Genomic DNA, 17,760 nt, shown 5'->3' with positions numbered 1-17,760 from the left:
TCCGGTAATATCACAGTTTTTTCATTTTAACACTGCGACTTGATTCTTCCAATATGAATACAAATTTATTGTAAAATTACGACTTTATTCATACAATAGTGCATCTTCATTCTCATATACAACTATTATTGTAGTATTACAACTTTATTCTTGTGACTCCGTTCATTCTCAGAAAAAATTACAACTGCATTAGTGTAACATTACAACTTTTATGTTCATAACATTAAGTTTTGATTAAACATTGTCCATGTATGTGTCAAAGTTAGCGTGCTAGCTCCTAGTGCAGTTTCAACATCTACACACTAGATGGCAAAAGAGTTGCCATGCTACTTTTGATAAATTTCGAATAAAAGCATGTCGGTGCACAAAAATAAGATTTTAAATGTTACATCTTCATTATCTGTGAGTCCCCCTGCGGTCCGGCCTCAAGACTCTCCGGTCCCGCTTCCTGTTTCCCCTCGTTTGAACTGCAATGGAAATTACAAACATGCAAGCATCTTCTTGTTTTAAAAGCACACGTACCAAAATGTTTGTCTCTTACCGCGTTCTTAAACAGGTTTCCGGATTTAGTGAAGATGCTGGGTTTCCTCAGGATGAGTTTTCCGGATTCTGTGCTCTTGGAGACGGTGCTCTGGGACTGCGAGGAGCCCTGGGCGACACTAGGTGTTATCGAAGAGGGTTGCGAGTTGGAGTACGACTGTGTTTTTAGGTAATTCTGACTGGGGATTGGAGTGTAAACTTGGGACGACGTGTAAGGTAGCGACGGCGTATAAGCCGGAGATGGCGAATAAGATTGAGCCGGCATGTAAGGCTGAGACGGCATGTAGGGTTGTGACGGCGTGAAGGATTGCGATGCGGCAGGTGCGAAGGGGTTTGTGGACGCAAAGGTGGGAACAGGCTCGGGTGGCGGCGGTGGCGGGAAGGAGGTGCCATCTAGTAACGTGGGCGGAGGCGGGGGTGGGAAGCTCTCGTCGCCGTCCAGTATGTCGCTGTCCTGCAGGGCGCCTAAGTCGTAGTGGCGTTTCCTCAGCTCACCGAGGTGGACGCGCTCCTGATTCAGCTGACTTTCCAGCTGCAGCACCCGCACCTGAGAACCAAAATTTTCCAAATTGACAAACTTAACTTATCATTTCACAATATACATCAATAACTCTGCTCACAGATGTTCATACAAAATGCTACGTGCAGGCATCACTTTCTGTAATCTTAAAAAAGAGGATTTAACATATAATGTTTACCAAAAACTAGAGTGATCTTGAAATTGGCACTTCCTGTTTTCACTCTTCTTCTTTCAAATTTACAAAGTGTATTTCACCACCTAGTGTCTGATAGTGAAATTACACTCAAAATAAATGACAGGCATAACAAAACTGTACCCCTCCCCCCCAAATCTGCAAAATAGCAGGACCACAAAACCCAAATCCTGCAACCTGAGGAGGGTTTACTGTACTGTGAATAAACCTCACCTGAGCCTCCATTTCCTCTTTTTTCAGCTTGATGAGAGACATTCCAGAGAAGTCCATTACTCCTGCAAGGACATGAACGATCAATCAAACCTGCAACAGTCACGTAGTATGAAAATATTCCTGTAACACGGCTTCTCACCTTGCTCCGAGATCTGCTGCTGTCCGTGCTTAGTCGAGGTGACAACCACGGCGGCCATGTCGTTGACGTGGCGCGAGGCCTGCTGCAATGTGGACAACTTCCTGTTGCCGCGATCCGCTTTCACCTTAGAGAGGATTAGACGTGTTAGCGGCATATTAGCAACATGTTAGCTTGTTAGCGCTCACTGAGATTTAAAAAAAATGGTTGACACAAATTTTGTTACCCTGAGGATGGAAGAGTCGTTAGGATCATCGATTCTAAAATGATTGGCTAGCGAGTAGTGACAGCCCTACCTTGGACGCGGCGACCAGCTGAGCGGTGCTGGCGGCGATCTCGTGGCAGCACACGATGAGCTCCTCGTACGTCCCGTTCTCGCCTACAACACAGTCGGCAGACTCTCTGAAGACAAAGATGTGGACTTATTAATGCATTCACACATCGCGCAAATTAATTTGGAGGCGAGAGGCTCACAGCAGCTGTGTGGCGCCCCAGCCCACCGCTTTGGAGGCCGAGATCAGACCCTCTGTCCAGCGGGAGTTTTTGGCGTAGAATTCCGTGACAGAAGCTGCGCCCTGCAGGAAAACAACTAAACTTAATATTTATTTGATATGCAGCAGACTCCTCTATTCACAGGGGATTGTAATGATAATTGACCCCCAATATATAAAAATTCACCCCAAACAAATTCAAGAAAAAGCAGGGATGTACCGCCAATAAGCGTTTTCCATTTACAATGGAGGACCAAAACTGCCAAAATTCTAAATAAACAAATGACTAAATAAATAAATAAATGACTAAAAGTGAAAATAAAAACAGATATAAAAAAATATAAGTCGAGAACTAAATAATAAAATAAATAATAAAAACACTATATAAATGGAAATAAAAACAACAATATATATATATATATATATATATATATATATATATATAAATACATACATACATATGTATTTAATTTTTGAATTATATACGTTTTTGTTTTCAATTTTAGTCATTTATTTATTTATTTTTTAAATTTCCATGTATGTTTCTTTTTCGGGATTTAATTTTCGAATTATATTTTTTTATATCTGTTTTTATTTTCAATTTTATTCATTTATTTATTCATTTAGTCATTTCTTTATTTTGAATTTGGGCAGTTTTGGTCCTCCATAGGGATGGTAAAAAAAAAAAATAATAATAATGTTGGGGAAAAAATGGTTACCGAGCACACATTCAACTCACCCTCCCTCCTTCCACGATGTCCTTCTGGAGATCTGTAGAGGCCGTCACCAGCATGTGAACAGCCTGCAGACACGGCACAACACATTTAGTTTATTCATTGACATTTTGAACAAGGAGAAAGGAAGCGATGACTACCTTCATGAGGTCAGAGCAGGAGCCAAGGATGCTGCGATGGAACACAAATGTTACAGTGAAGGTGAAACCCCCAAAAAATTTGAAAAAGTGATGATCGGTGTGACAATCTCACCTCTGGTTGACTTCCAGCTTCAGACCACTCGTGTCCCTTTTGGCCTGGGACAAAATCTCCTATAAACACACAAACAAATTCAGCCCCCAAAGTTGGTCAGCAATGTAGAATTTGGTAGGCATGTCTATTATGAGAAGACCCACAAAAAAGTACTACGAAACTTACGTACTTTAAAGGAAGGACACAGGAAGACTGCGAGTTTAGTTTTAAGCAGCCATTTTTGCTTGGAAGTACCCTCTCTTTGGGGGGGGGGGGGGGCACTACCTATACTATTTTCATAACAACATAAAATTTGGTAGAAATATCTATCATGAAGAGATCTACAAAAAAAGTCTCAAAACGTCATGCCTGAAAAAAAAAAAAGACAGGAAGTCTGCCATTTTTCTTACAATAAGTCATTTAGGCTTAGTAGCAGCCTCCTGAATCCATAAAAAGGATTCTGCCCCCAAAGCTAGTTTCTCTTAACAACATGACATTTGGTAAACATGTCTATAATTAGTAGACCCACAAAAAAGTCTCAAGAAGACATGACTAAAAAGACACAGGAAGTCTGCCATTTTGGTTCAAAGAAGCCATTTTGGCTAGGTAGCACCCTCTGGAATTTTAAAATGAATTCAGCCCTCAAAGTCACTTTCACTTAGCAACAATAAATTTGGTAGTCGCGTCTATAATGAGTAGTCCCAACCCCCCCCCCCCTAAAAATGCCTGAAAAGACACAGCAAGTCTTTTATTTTGGTTCAAAGCAGCCATTTTAGATGAGTAGCACCCTCTGAAGCTAGTTTATATTAGCAACATAAAATTTGGTGACAAGAAGACCCATAAAAAGTCTTAAGAAGCCACAAACTGAAAACAGACAGGAACCGTGCCATTTTTGTGTGTGTGGCGATGCCTTACGTCCATACGCAGCACGGCTTCCTCGATGGCGGTGGAGGTGGCGAGCATCTCCTTGTCCACCATGCTTCCCAGCTCCTCCTTGAGGACGTCCTGCCCCTTGGGACGTAGCTCCTAAAGACAACAACAGAGAATAATTTATCCATTTCAAAACCTGTCTCCAGTCATTTATTTGTTTTGGGTTTTTTTCATGGAAAGAAATTGAAATTGCGGGAAAACTTTGACGCTGAAATGGTTTGAATCCCCCACCTGTCCCATGGCAAGAATGCGCTGTATGGCGTAGCGTATGGCGCTGGGGTCGGCTCTCTGCAAGCTGGCCTGCAGTTTCAAGTCCTTCAAGAACTGAAGGCAGTTATTGGCGCAGTCCCGGCAGGTGTCAGTCAAACCTGCAACCACACATACAATATTTTTTTTCCACAGATATACTGCAAAATAGCCCAATCAGAACCGTAGTGAAAGATCCAGCGACAAGCTACATTTGTGTTTTCACACAGAACTCGCCCTTGGGGACTTACGGTCGGCCTGGTCAGTAGGGGCCGAGTGCGACGTGGCGCCGCCATTCACGATGGTGTCGGCGGCCAAATGGGAGAACTGAGTGACCGCCCGAAGTAGGCCGCTGGCGTCTGGGAACAATGACATCATTATACGTAAGTGACAAAAACACACAACATTTGTGACAAGCAAAAAAAATAAAACAAGCCAATAAATGAAAAATAACAATAAAACAATCAACAAGCCAATGAAATAAAACAATTTTTTTTTTAATTAAAAAACAGCCGTAAAAAAAAGCATTACCACCCCCACGCACACACACAAACTTACCATTTCTGTTTGCCAGATAGATCACGTGGCTCTGCTGCATTTTGTCCACCGACGTCAAAGTTGTCTCGGCCCGATTCACCAAATAATCTGACAGACAGAAGTAGCAGAAAGCAGAAACAAAAAAAAAGATGGATGTGTGAATTTTTCTGTCTTTTTTTTTTTGATAATTTAAACAAATAATTCTTCTTTCATTTTCTTTTTCCTTCTATTTAAAAAAATAAAGTCTACAAAAATACCTTTAAAATAGTAAACAGATGAAATATATTCGAAAACGTATTTGTTACTTTTATTTTAAATTCTCTTTTAAAGATTCCACAAGTTGCAGCATTTAATCTTACACACTATACAGTATGAAACACTACACATTTTTGTGAATACCATCTTCAAATGACACATTCATCGACTGTCCCCACAATCTTACAGGCATTGATTAGGATTCCATTGGCAACCTGTGAAACTCTGGTGAACTCCGTGCCAAAGAAGGTTATGGCATGACCATACAAAGTATTGACACTTTGGGCACAGTTTAAACAGTTTCACTTGGGGGTGTACTCGCTTTTGTTGCCAGCAGTTTGGAATTGAATGACAGAGTGTGTTGATTTTTCTGACTGACTTTAAGTGACAGCTGTATTCAGTGTTTCTTTTTGTATAACGTACCAGGCGAGCAGATGCAGCGGACGTGGATGGGGTCGTCCAGTTTGGCCACGGCGTCCAAAATGATGCCCTCCGCCTCCACCACGGCGCACTGCAGCAAGCAGAACTGTTCCTCCTGCAGTCTGTGGGCCAGCTCGCCTTCACGATTTGCCTGCTTACACACACGCAAAGTCGGTGACTGGGAAACGCAAAGGGGCTGGATCAAGTCACATGTGCAAGTCTCAAGTCTGAACATTCAAATCTCAAGCAAGTTGCTACTGGGAAAAAAAAAATCAAACGAGTCAAATGCCTCATTAAAAATAATGACAGGCTGAACGGGGGCGGCGTTGCGTACCTGCTGCTGCAGCTGGGCGTGCAGGGTTCCCAATTCCATGTTGCTGCGCTGGCGTTCCTGTTCCAGGGAAGTCTGCTGTAGCTGCGCCTGCTGCCGGAGGGAACCCAGCTCGGCCTCCTGCTCCCGCATCGAGCGCAGCAGCGTCTCCCTCTCCGCCTGCAGGCCCGCCAACGTGCCGCTCAGCTGCGAGCCGCTCTGGAAGAACCGGAAAAGTTTGTCAGAGTGGTTTTGTAGCGAAATAAGGAACATTTTTTTAGCGTGATTTGATTATGGATATAGAACAAAACCGTATCCGTACGCACCAGCTCTTTGCTCTGCAAACTGCTGTTGACACGCGTCAGCTCGGCTCTGGCGGTGTCCAGCTCGCGACGCAGCCTGTCAATCTCTAGTTTCTGCTGGGCGTTGATGTTCAGCTGTGGTGCAGACACCAGCGTCGACGTCATGTGTCGCCTCCCTTTTCCCCTATTCCCACTTCCCTCTTGTGATTGTACTTTTCTCATGTCCTACCTTTCCCCTCTTCAACATTTTAAGGGCTTTCGACTAAAGATTTTTTGCAGCGGACTTACCTGCTGCTGCAGCTGAGCCCTGAGCGCCTCTAGCTCGCGGCTCAGGCGATCCCTCTCCAGGTCGGCGGTGCTCTGCTGCTGCCTCAGCGACGACAGGTCGCCGTCGCGCTGCTGGGCCGAGCGAAGCAGGGCATCACGCTCCGCCTGCAGAGCAGCCAGGCTGTTGCTGGACTGGGAGCCTTCCTGGACGGCAGGGGACACTCCATAATGTTAACCAAGCTAGCTACATGCTCCTGGGGCGGTGATTTGCTAATTTTATGCTACTAACATGAAGCCAAGTCTATCTATGGTGTCGGCTAAGCAAACAAAGCTAGAAATATTAGGATTTTTTATTGTTCAATTTCCAAAGTTAACCGAGGTGCCTTTGGATGAAGCTATGGAGGTATCCACATTCATTGGACAATTTTGTGCTACTTAGATAAGGCCGTTTTGCTATATGTAGTGGTGGCTAAGCTAACGATGCTAGAATTGTATTTATTTTTGTTTACATCTCCAAAACCCAACAGAAACCATATGAATATGGGCTCTGGATAGTCATAATAAATGTCAACAAGAAATTTTTTGTTTGCTTCAAGTTGAACTAAAATGCTAACATTCTGCTACGAACATCTTGCCATGGGGCTAACAACCTTAGCCAGCTAAGCTAATGACATTAGCCATACATGGTCATTTGATTTCCTCTGTAATGTCCGCTCCATAGCAACATACTTTTACTATGGGAAAAATAGTGCTACACTAACTTGCAAGCATTGTTAACAAAAAAGCTAAGATGCTATGCTAAGATCTTACCATCTCCTTGCTCGCCAGGGTGCTGCGAAGGAGCGCTAACTCGGCTCTTTGCTCCAGGAGTTCTTTATTCAGGCGGTCTGCCTCATTCTGCTGCTGGTGCATCTGACGGAGTGAGCCAACACGCAAACGTTAGCTGTTTGCGTTTAGTGGCGTTAGCTGGCGAGATCTCACCAAGCTGGCCTTCTCCCGACGCAGGTTCTCCAGCTCGCTCTCCAGGTTCTGTTTGTTTCTCAACATGTCCCCCTGGTCCTGTTTGGTGTGGGCCAGTTGCTTGGTCGTGTCTGCATTCTACACAGCCAGAACAGAATATATGAAAAAAAATGACCAGAAAGACAGGATATTGCCACAACAGTTTGACATGGCATCCTGCAGTCATGTTACATATTGATTTTACAAATAATGCACCAGAAATGATTATGAACATGCATGTGGCTCTCATCCCAATTCACAAACTGTGACTATGCGGGGGGTTACCGTACCTTCTTCATGAGGTCAGCATGACTGGTGACCAGTTCGGCGTGCTTCCCTTTGAGTTGAGAGAATCGAAGTTCGGCAGCCTGCGCGCGACCTGTTGGTGAAGTAATGTTAGCCACGATTGAACAGGATAAAGACAACAACTTGCTTACCGTCGGCCTCCTTGAATCCGATCTGAGCGCCAACGTTGGCCACGTTGGCACAGCGTAGCGCCTCCACCTCCATGCGCAGGTGCTCGTTTTCTACCTGCGCCATCTGCTTGTGGGTGCTCTGCTCCTGCACCTCTGCCTCAAGGTGGTTGACTTGAGCCCGGAGCTCAGTCACGTATCGCTGAGCCTGCCCACATGCACACATATTTATTATATAAACTATTATTTTCATATATTTACTATTCATCTTTTAAAATGTAATTCTAGAATATTTTTTATTTTATTACCTTAATCAATTCAATATTTTTTTATGTATCTTTTATTTCAAACTATTATTTTATATACTTAAAAAATATATATGTATACAGTACAGTATTTTATCATACATTTTTAGAATTGTTTTAAATTATATTTTATATTTTTATTTATTTACAATTATTTCTATTTTATTTTTTAACATTAGTATATTTCACTAGATGTTTATTATATTCAATATGTATTCTTTCAAAAAAACTTTTTAAACATTATTGCAAGTATATTTTACTTTATTAGATTTAATTATAACATTCATTGTATTAGATTTAAAATGTTATTTCATTTAACAAAATTATTTCTTATATTGTAATCTATTATAATTACAGTATATGCACATTACATGTATGTACAGTACATTTTGTACTGTGGTGTTCCTCAAGGTTCCCATTTAGGGTCACACTATTTTGCATGCGTGTGTGTGTGTGTGTGTGCGTTTTGGCAGAAAGCAACCATTTTTTTGACTGCAAGGGTACCTGAGATTTGATTAGTTCAAGTTCTGGTTTTAGTACGTCCAGTTCTCTCTTCAGGCTCTCATTCTCATTGTGGTGCTCCCGGTGGTCCGCATCAGGCATGCCCATCTGATTCAGCAGGTAATACTACCAGGAAACAAACATTGACTTACTGTATACCAGTAAGTATAACCAGTAGCTGTAGCACAAATACTTGATTATACTTTGTCAATTTTTTAGGTATTTGTACTTTTTGGAGTACCGTACTTAGTTTTTTGCTGACTTCACTCCCTCCATTTGAAAAAAGATAACAGACCTGCTGCGAGTCCCGTAAGTCGGTCTGCGGCTCGGTCTCCTCGTCATCGAAGCGCTCCTCGTTTGCAATCACCACCACTGGCCTCTTGTACTCGGCCAATGCGGCAGCACGCAGAAAGTTTGGAGGGGCCTTTACAGGATAATAAATAAGAGAAATCAACATAAATAATTATTATCAAACATATTGTACTGAAAATAGGAAAAAAGTTGGTCAAAGAAACGCCAAGTCACGCACATCTGGGAGCTCTGGGATCTGGATGATGGATTTGAAGAACTCAATTTCTCTGGCTTTGTTGAAGAACTCTTTGAGACTGGCAAAAAAGACATTAGAAAGTGCTGTGCTGTCGTTGCCATTGGTAAATAAATAGCAACTTAAAATGCATTAAAAAAACACTGCAGTATGTATATGATTGCATTGCAGTATTGATTGTACCTGTTGAATAGTTCCCGGAATCTCTCTCTGTGGCCGAGAAGAACATCTGCCGCAATGCCTTCAAGGAACACAAGATGAGTACCCAATGGCTAATAAAAAAAATAAAAATTGCGCCCCAGAACATGAAATTTGGTAGGCATGTCGGTCATGGAGACCAACAAAAAAAACTATGAAGCAAAATCTTCCATTTTGGTTCCAAGTGGCCATTTTGGCCCAGTAACACCTTATAAAAATTTACAAAGAATTCCGCCCCCGTCACTCACGGCTGTGGAGTTTGAAGAGCAGGCGGACGCAGAAGTGGTACAGGAAGCTGCAGTCGGGGATGAGCGGGATCAGCGGCATGAGGCGGCACTGTCCCGCCGACGTGTTGGGCTTGGCTCCGTTGGTCTCCAGCTGACGGAGAACTGACAGAACCAAATACCAAATTCTAAAATCCTACTTATACATGCATGTATTCAAGTACAATGAACCACCGTTATAAGCGTGGATTCTTGAGCAATATTTTTTGTTGTAGTACAGTATAGTCCAAATTTAGAGTTAGCACCTTCAGTGTCGTGCCACAAATTAATATTTAAAATAACTGCAAGTCGACAGTTGACAAAGCAGACACCATCTGCCTGTGAGTATTGTTGTTTGTATGTATTGCTGCTCCGTGTGTGTAAAAGTTACAATAGCAGTAACATTACATGGTGACATTAAGCTAACTGACTTTTGCTAGATAATATTTACTCCAAGTAATGTACATAAACAAACCAGTCTCGGCCATCTTGAGCCCAGCGTCCAAATATTCCAACAGCTCCTGAGTCATATCCAGCCTGCAGTCAATCCAAACACACACCATTAATAGCACAAGAACAACAAAAACACATTTTTGACAGCGCTTACACTCTGTTCATGTCGCTTCCGGATTCTCGCTCCAAAGTCTCGTCGGAGGCCTCCAGGTTGCCGGGAATGGCTTTGTACTGTCAAATTTGATTCCGTTGATCAATTGAAAAGGAATAAATTAATACGATGAGTTACATTGATTGAACAAAGCTGAAATCATAACTATATAAATAACATATTTTGTCAAATTAACTGAATAATAATTAAATTTGTTACATTATATCAGTACGTTACATTAAATAATAAATTATTTTATAAGGTTGAAATCATAAATGAACAAATAAAAAGGAAATAATTACAATAGAATAAATTAATAACATTTAAATATTTAATAAAATTAATTTGTTGAATATTATTAATAGTAAAATAATATACAATTGTTTACATTTACACAATTTAATCAAGTTTAAATCATAACTAGTACATATATTTAATTTATACAATTTAAGTGAAACTACCGAAAGTTACATTAGAAAAGCTAAGCAAAAAAGAGGAAGGATTAAATTAATTGTATAAAATAAAATCACAATTAGTTAAAATATAAATTGATACCATTAATAAAATATAATCATAAAATTAAATTAATTTAATAAAACAATTACATTTAAAAAATCAATAGTGTTTACTGACTAAAATAAAATAATTAAATTTGTTATTTAAATTATGTAATTGATTAATGTAATACTGTAATAACAATAAACAACTTTTTTTTTTATCGACAATTGAAAATATCTTTGTCTTTGTCTCATAATTTAATATACAGTACAGTACTCTACTTTAGCGAGAAAAGCAAGGCTGTTGACAACCACAAAGCATTCCACTACTAGTATTACAATTTTATGACTCATTTTTACCAAATTTATTTTGTTTGCTTCTTTTTTTTTTGTTACACATACTGTACATCAATTTACCTGGGTGTGAAACTCCATTTTGAGGCAGAGGAATTTTGCTGACAAGGCAACGATGTGGCCATAGCGATCGTGCAGGTTGCCCTGCAAGAGAAACGACACACTGATATAATAGAATATATGATGACGTAATAATCATCAAACTATGGCCACTCACCCACAAGACGCCCATGTCTTTCACATTGCGACAGTATTTGTGCGAGTCCCTTACAGCCTGGCGGAGGTAAAAGTGACGATGTCGTTCAGTGCACACCGTACATATAGTGTGCCAATAAAACAAACATACTAACCCAAATACTATATAATTACGACACTGGGCTTTTGCGAAGATTTCGCGCATAAACCCCCCACAATTTGAGAGACCCTGACGGTTTAGTCCTTACGTTGCGATGTCCGTCCCTCAGCACTTTGTGCACCACGTAGCAGAACTTCCAGCTGATGATGCCGTTGCTGGACAGTGGCAGGTTGATCATGTACGACCACATGGTGGCCGCTCCGCCTTCCTTGTGACTGCCCAGGAGGATGTCTTCAATTGTTGTCAAGGGAAGAATAAAAACAGCACAAATCTGCAATTTTCTGGAAAAAAATTATTAAGACTCCAGAGTTATAGTAACGACAGATGTTGCCAAATCTGAAGGGTAAATGGCACTGCTGGTGGTTTGGTCCTGTGACTTCTGATACTGGCGATCCTAGACTTAGTACTCGAGCCACCACAAAAGGGTAGCAGTGATGGCAAAGAGTAAAAGAATGATAATGACAATAGAACCAGAAATTGCACTCACAATCTGGATTTATGTTCTGGTACCAGAAGCAGAACTGGGTCTAAGTTCTGGACCCTACGTAAAAAGGATACTGCGCACATATTTAGATTTGGGTGGTGCTTCGGCCGAGGTCAGACACTTGCTGATGTATTGCAGCTGAAACACACACAAAGAAAAAAAAAATCAACAACTGCAATACAGACAAATTTCACTTCATAAGGTACACCACATAATGACAAAAAGACTAAAATATTCATTAGACTGAGCTAATTTGCAATCTAAATGCGTGTTACTGACCTGTTGTTTTCCAAACTGCTCCTTCTCGGCCGCCAGAGCCTTTTCCGTCTTGTTCTCGCTTTTGTTCTTGGTCTTGCTCATCTTGCCACTCCTGTGAAATAAAAATCTAATCCACTTGCCTCAGCTCAGCACGTCCAATAAAAACGACGACAAAAAATGTGTCCTTTAAGTGGCTTTTAATCCAGTCGAGGCTTGTGTAAAATCCAGGACAAAAGTGTTGAATCTACTCTTCAGTTAACATCCATTTAAACTGGGAAAAAAAAGCCCAGCAAAGAGCTTATCCCGAATGTAAGAAATAAAAATGTGAAAAATTGAAAAATAAATAGATGAAAAGTAAAATTATAAAAATGCGTGCATGTGTCACGGGCCAGGCAGCAGGGAAATGAAGTGAAGGCAGTGAAACCAGTATGACGATAAAAGGAAACCAGTGTGAACCCTGCAAAACTGGTTTCACGACACTCGTACACAGTCACACAATCAGTCACTCGCTGATACACACACAATCACGCACTTGCAGAAATGGGAAATCCAGGTCCATAAAGTAAAAACCCTGCCGCAGTTTGTATTTAGCCACAGGTGCTTCTACTCAACCGGGAGGTAGAGCTCGTTGATGATGAATTTGCAGCACTGTGGATGCTAAAGCCCTACATCCAATATTTAGCCTCTACATGTCAGCAAGTCTTGCCCAGCGTAGAATCCCGCTGCTGGGATGAACGGCAGCTTTCTTTGGGTGGAGCTCCAGCGCTCTGAAAGCAAAACAAGACAAGTGTGAACACACCCAAAACACACTGAGTGGTTTTAACATCTGCAAAGGCTTTAACTGGGTAGCGGGACTGTTTACATGGTGACGGTGGTCTGCCAGGTAGTTCTGACAGCAGAAGGAGGTCTGCTGGGGCGTCGAGGGGGGCCCGGATCGTCTGGAGTCATCCAAAAGCTGTTGTAGCAGCGAGTCAGATAACACGTCCCCGCTCTGGTGGGGTGGGAGGAGGGGGGGGGGGGGGTTATTTAATGTTAACATAAGATCTGAAAGCATTTTAGCATCTGGTCAACTCATTTAATATCAGATGTACTCAGATTGCTAGCCTGCTATATGTTAGCCTAGCATGTTAGCATTTGATCAACTGGATTTATAAAAAAAAATAGTAATAGTACTCAACTCCATGCTGCAATTCACATCTATCCGCCTGAGCGCTTTCTGTATTTAGATCGCAACTTGCTAAAACTTAGCATCTGAACTGTTAACATGTTAGCATATGATCTCTCATGTCATCGTACATGTGTTAAGAGTGAGGTAAGGACGTCTGGGTGGATTCTTCCTGGCGAAGAGAGGCGGTCGGGTTGTGGCGATGTTTTCTCTTGCAGGTACGCAGAAGGGAGTTCTTGGCTGCGACATTAAAACAAAGACTTGACACATACTGTAAACGGAAATTCTAAAATATGGTCGTCCAATGGCGTCTGCAGTCACCTTCCATGATGGCTCTTCCTCACCGCCTCTCGGGTGCTCTCCAGGTTTGCGTGCAATAGCTGAAGTTCATTCCGCTGACTCTCGCACACCTGCAAAACACAAACCAACCGGAAATCGATTGGTTTCTGACCGGAAATGGGTGACATTTGAAATGAAATGAGTCAATCCTGACTGGAAAAAAGTGTCAGGAAGTCTAATTAATCTGTCAGGAAGTGAGTGATTCTTTTTTCTTTTAAGTTTTTTAAGACACTCTGGAAAATAAGATGCTAGAGAACAGTCGGGGGTATGCTGTGTGTCACCCATGTAGCAGTGAAAGTGACTGTTGTATTTGTGGAAAATATTTCAGATAAGAATGAGATACTGTATGTGTTGAGTTGGAGGGGCCCCGGGAAAGAGCCGTGGGGCACACCTGAGGTGAATGGGTTTGGCTGGGAGGTGAACGATGAAGTTGAATGAGCCGAGCGAGTGGTTGTGACAGCAAGTGAATTATTTTGACAGGGCGCAAGTGACCAAAAGTGAACGATTCCAACAGGAAGTGAGTGATTCTGACAGGAAGTGTTTGTTTCTGAAAGATTGTGACAAAAAGTGAATGCTACCAGGAAACAAGTGATTTTTGACAAGGGACTGACATCATGGTGATGGCGACACACTCATTTTGTGTCACTGTGGCACATTAAAAAGAACTAAATTAATTTTGGCTGTGACAGTGACCCGCAGGCGGGAACGAGCTGGAGGAATGTGGCTCAACGGGAAAGTTGTCGCTCACAAACAGCATTGATCCTCACTTCCTTGTGACGAGGGTGAGAGAATGTCAAATGCGGACGTCGTTTTGGGTACCTGTCGCAGGCAGCGTAGCTCCGACACGGCGCGGTCCTGTTTGGAGCGAGCCAGTTCCAGCAGCTCATCTTTCCAGCTGTCGCCTTCCCCTGGGAAAAGAAAGTTATCAGAAGTGCAACATGATGCGTGTACAGTGTGATGCAAAGATACAGTCCTGATTTGTCCACACAAGGAAGTGAATTATTGTGACAGGAAGTAACTTAACTACAGGCAGGAAGTGTTTGATTTGGACTCTGATAGGAAGTAAATGATTTATGTCGAATGAAGTGATTACATTTGACAGGAAGTGATTGCGACAGCAAATGAGTGACTGACAGGAAGTAAATGCACCTGACAAGGCCAGATCCCGGCGAAGCAGCTGAACTTCCTGTTTGAGTCGGATGGTTTCCTCCCGCTGGGCGCTACCCTGCGTCACCTGCTGCTCCAGTTCCTCTACGACAACAACTGTGGTACTTGACAAGTATCGGTACTTCCACTTCATTTTCACATTTGTACTTAAGGGACTAGTTTTTTTTACTTTCACTTAAGTAGGTGAATTAATACTTGGACTTTTTTAGTCTTTTGTTTTAAGTATCTGGGGTCTTTAACTGAAGTACATGAGTTGAACATGTACTTCTACTTTTACTAAAGGCTTTTGTTTACTACACAAGCGTTATTTGTACTTCATTTTTATTTTCATACATTTCAGAGTCTGTACTTTTTTTTTTTTTACATTCACTTAAGTAAATCAGTACTTATGCACCAGTCTTTTTTAAACGAGCAACTGTATTTCTACTTCCAGAATCCGTACACTTGACTTTTTCTTAAGTAAAGGATTTCTGTAATTTTGCTTTTACTAGAATCTTTTTAAGCATCAGTATTCCTACTGATTTTATGTTTTCATGTTTGTATTTCAGAAGCTGTACTTTTTTATTTTTACTTTAATAAAATAGTTGAATCAGTACAACTGTATTATCAGTCTTTTTTGTTTTTACATAAGTACTATAACTATACTTCTACTTTGTTTGTACTTGATTAAATTTTAGAGTCTGCACTTCTTTAGTTTTACTTGAGTAAATGAGTTGAATCCGTACTGCTGCCTTTACCTGATTTTTTTTTAGCACAAGTATCTGTGTAATTATTTTTTATTCAAATTTTTGTTTCCTTTTGTACTTACAGTGAGTAATTGTTTTTGTCTGTAACATTTTATTTTAAATGAATTAAATCTGTATTTCTACATTTGCCACAGCCATTTATTGATTTTTTGTTTCGTTGCATACCGCGCAGGCGCGAGGTGTCGCGCCGTGCCTCTTTCAGACGCCGTCGGTTGGCCTCCTCCTCTCTCAGGAGCTCGGCCTCTCGGGAACGGCCCTCGGCCAGCGACACCTCCATCTCTCGTAGTCGCCCCGTCAAGTGGACCAGATGACTGGAGGCCTCGCTCGCTTCTTTAACCTGAAAAACAGCAACAATTGTTTTGATTTATTCCATAGGTGGCATCCCAAATGACTTCATTAGCAAACCTTGACTTTGAGCCTTAAACTCAGCTCCTCCTCTTTGACCTGCAGAGATCCGACCTGAGTGGACAGCATCACGACTTTAGAGTTGAGACTCTGGTTCTTCTCCTGAAAATGGCACGAAACTAGAGAAAAAGTCTCACTGGCTTTCTTTTCTGGAGGTTGCACAGCTGACGGCTACCTCATAGTCTTGACATGTTTGCCTCATGTGCTGCTGTTTCTCTTGCAGCTGCTCAAGCTGCTGCTGAGCGGCATGGAGCTCCTTCCGAACCTCCTTCTCCTGCGACTCCACCAGATGGACGCGTTTGGTCAGTGCTCGGATCACCTCATTGCGCTTCTGCAGCTCCTCTGCAGGGATCCGCACAAACACAAGAGCCATTTATTCAATATACTTAATATTAAAGCTTAACAATTAATCAAGTTCAACTCGACATTGCAATGCAGCAGAATTAAGTTTTAAAATTCCAAAAGCTGTAATTTGGGGGGGAAAAAACACACAAAAAACTCTGCTTCATTTTGGTTGGTTGGTAGGCTTTGTTTCATGTCTGTCTGTCATAGTCTGTTGTTAGCTCCTCACCTTCCAGTTGAATGCGCTTCTGCTCCGAAGCAAGCAACTGGCGGCGGTCACCCTCGCAGGCACAGAGATGCCTTTGATGGGAGGTAGCCATGGCGTTAAGTTCACGCTCACGATCCTTCAGCTCCGCCATCAGTAGCTTCATCTCCTTCCTCTGCCTCTGTATGGTGGAGCTGGCCACATCGTTTGCGGACAACTTGAGAGAAAAACACAGAGAAAAGAAGACATAGAAATAAGAAAAATGATAAAAGTGTGTGGATATGGTAAATTTGATTATTATTTTTTTGTACACCAAATGTCAATTTGGATCAAATCCAGGTTATGGATATTCCTTCTTCTGAGTTCTGACTATGCATATCTCACCTCAGCATGTTGGATTTTTGGAGTAAAAGGACGATCTGTCCGGTTATGGAGTTGAACATCCTGAAAACAAAGGCACAACACATGAGGGCACATGTTTTGTTTTAAAAGTTCGTTTATAGTTATTTGCTCACTTTTTTCACTGGAGTGCTGTGCCACACCGCTGCAGAAGAGTCTGAACCAAAGTCAAAGTGATAAGAGACAATATTTACTTTGATTCCTAGTGTACCGATACTGTTCCTTTAGAGGAATCAACGTTGAAATGTCAATATTTTGTCCCAATTGCTTACCTGACGATAGGACACTAGGAGTCCATCCTTTGCTTTCGTCCATTACATGATCACTTAGACAAATATATTGTAGTAATTGCAGTTTCACTTCCTTCCACACTTCGACACAGTCATTTCGGTACTTTGGCTTGTCAGAAGCACAAACGATGTCAACAAGCGTCTAATTAAACACTTATAATACATTTTCAGCCACCCACTGACGTCGCAAGACATGTGTTTGCATATTTTATCCGCTATATGTACATGCCTGTCGGGAAAGTGACTTTAGTAAAGAGTTCAGATATTTTTTTAAAGCACAGAGCGGGCGGAAATGATGAGTAACTAATTTCATTTCAAAACAATATGTCCTTGTCCAAATACGTCGAATGAGAGGAATATTTTCCCTTATATTTCCAATAGTAAATTACATAGATATTTTTCAATACAAATTCTAAAAACATAGAATAATTTGGGCTAGTAATTGACTTTTGTTTAAATATGTGCCTTTATTTTGAAAGGTAACGGATGCAACGAATACAACAACTTTAAATATTATTTGAGAAATATTTCTACTGTTGGTATTTATTTTAAATAAGAACATATTTCGTATGTTTAAGGCATAGGAAACATTATGTATGAAT

The 17,760-nt window shown here is 41.4% G+C and overlaps 2 protein-coding genes across 2 annotated transcripts; both read right to left on the bottom strand.

Annotated features, from left to right (window-relative positions):
* Positions 1-125: 125 nt before the first annotated feature.
* On the bottom strand, positions 126-12,271 carry hip1ra (huntingtin interacting protein 1 related a). The gene is made up of 33 exons (XM_086097356.1): positions 12,122-12,271; positions 11,917-11,980; positions 11,447-11,589; positions 11,221-11,277; positions 11,067-11,147; positions 10,156-10,232; positions 10,024-10,085; positions 9,534-9,674; positions 9,271-9,328; positions 9,073-9,148; positions 8,839-8,967; positions 8,547-8,669; positions 7,762-7,945; positions 7,615-7,703; positions 7,307-7,423; positions 7,136-7,237; positions 6,347-6,529; positions 6,083-6,193; positions 5,781-5,975; positions 5,450-5,597; positions 4,793-4,879; positions 4,486-4,593; positions 4,220-4,356; positions 3,974-4,084; positions 3,080-3,138; positions 2,968-2,998; positions 2,833-2,895; positions 2,077-2,177; positions 1,899-2,004; positions 1,606-1,729; positions 1,467-1,528; positions 542-1,087; positions 126-467 (listed from the first exon to the last, which is right to left on the bottom strand). Exons 1-33 carry the CDS (start codon positions 12,200-12,202, stop codon positions 426-428), a joined length of 3,798 nt encoding a protein of 1,265 aa, XP_085953482.1. The 5' UTR covers positions 12,203-12,271; the 3' UTR covers positions 126-425.
* Positions 12,272-12,717: 446 nt separating this feature from the next.
* Positions 12,718-17,431, bottom strand: ccdc62 (coiled-coil domain containing 62). Its single transcript, XM_086097357.1, has 13 exons — positions 17,141-17,431; positions 16,985-17,025; positions 16,854-16,913; positions 16,494-16,686; positions 16,098-16,264; positions 15,923-16,024; positions 15,683-15,854; positions 14,754-14,855; positions 14,424-14,512; positions 13,587-13,675; positions 13,397-13,505; positions 12,963-13,091; positions 12,718-12,867 (listed from the first exon to the last, which is right to left on the bottom strand). Exons 1-13 carry the CDS (start codon positions 17,181-17,183, stop codon positions 12,793-12,795), a joined length of 1,371 nt encoding a protein of 456 aa, XP_085953483.1. The 5' UTR covers positions 17,184-17,431; the 3' UTR covers positions 12,718-12,792.
* Between the last annotated feature and the right edge of the window lie 329 nt (positions 17,432-17,760).

Source organism: Leptonotus elevatus, chromosome 15, assembly GCF_054856555.1.
Source record: "Leptonotus elevatus isolate MCC_2025b chromosome 15, RoL_Lele_1.0, whole genome shotgun sequence".
Classification (NCBI taxonomy): domain Eukaryota; kingdom Metazoa; phylum Chordata; class Actinopteri; order Syngnathiformes; family Syngnathidae; genus Leptonotus; species Leptonotus elevatus.
The sequence above is the reverse complement of the archived record's forward strand: the minus strand, read 5'-3'. Positions and strand labels throughout refer to the sequence as shown.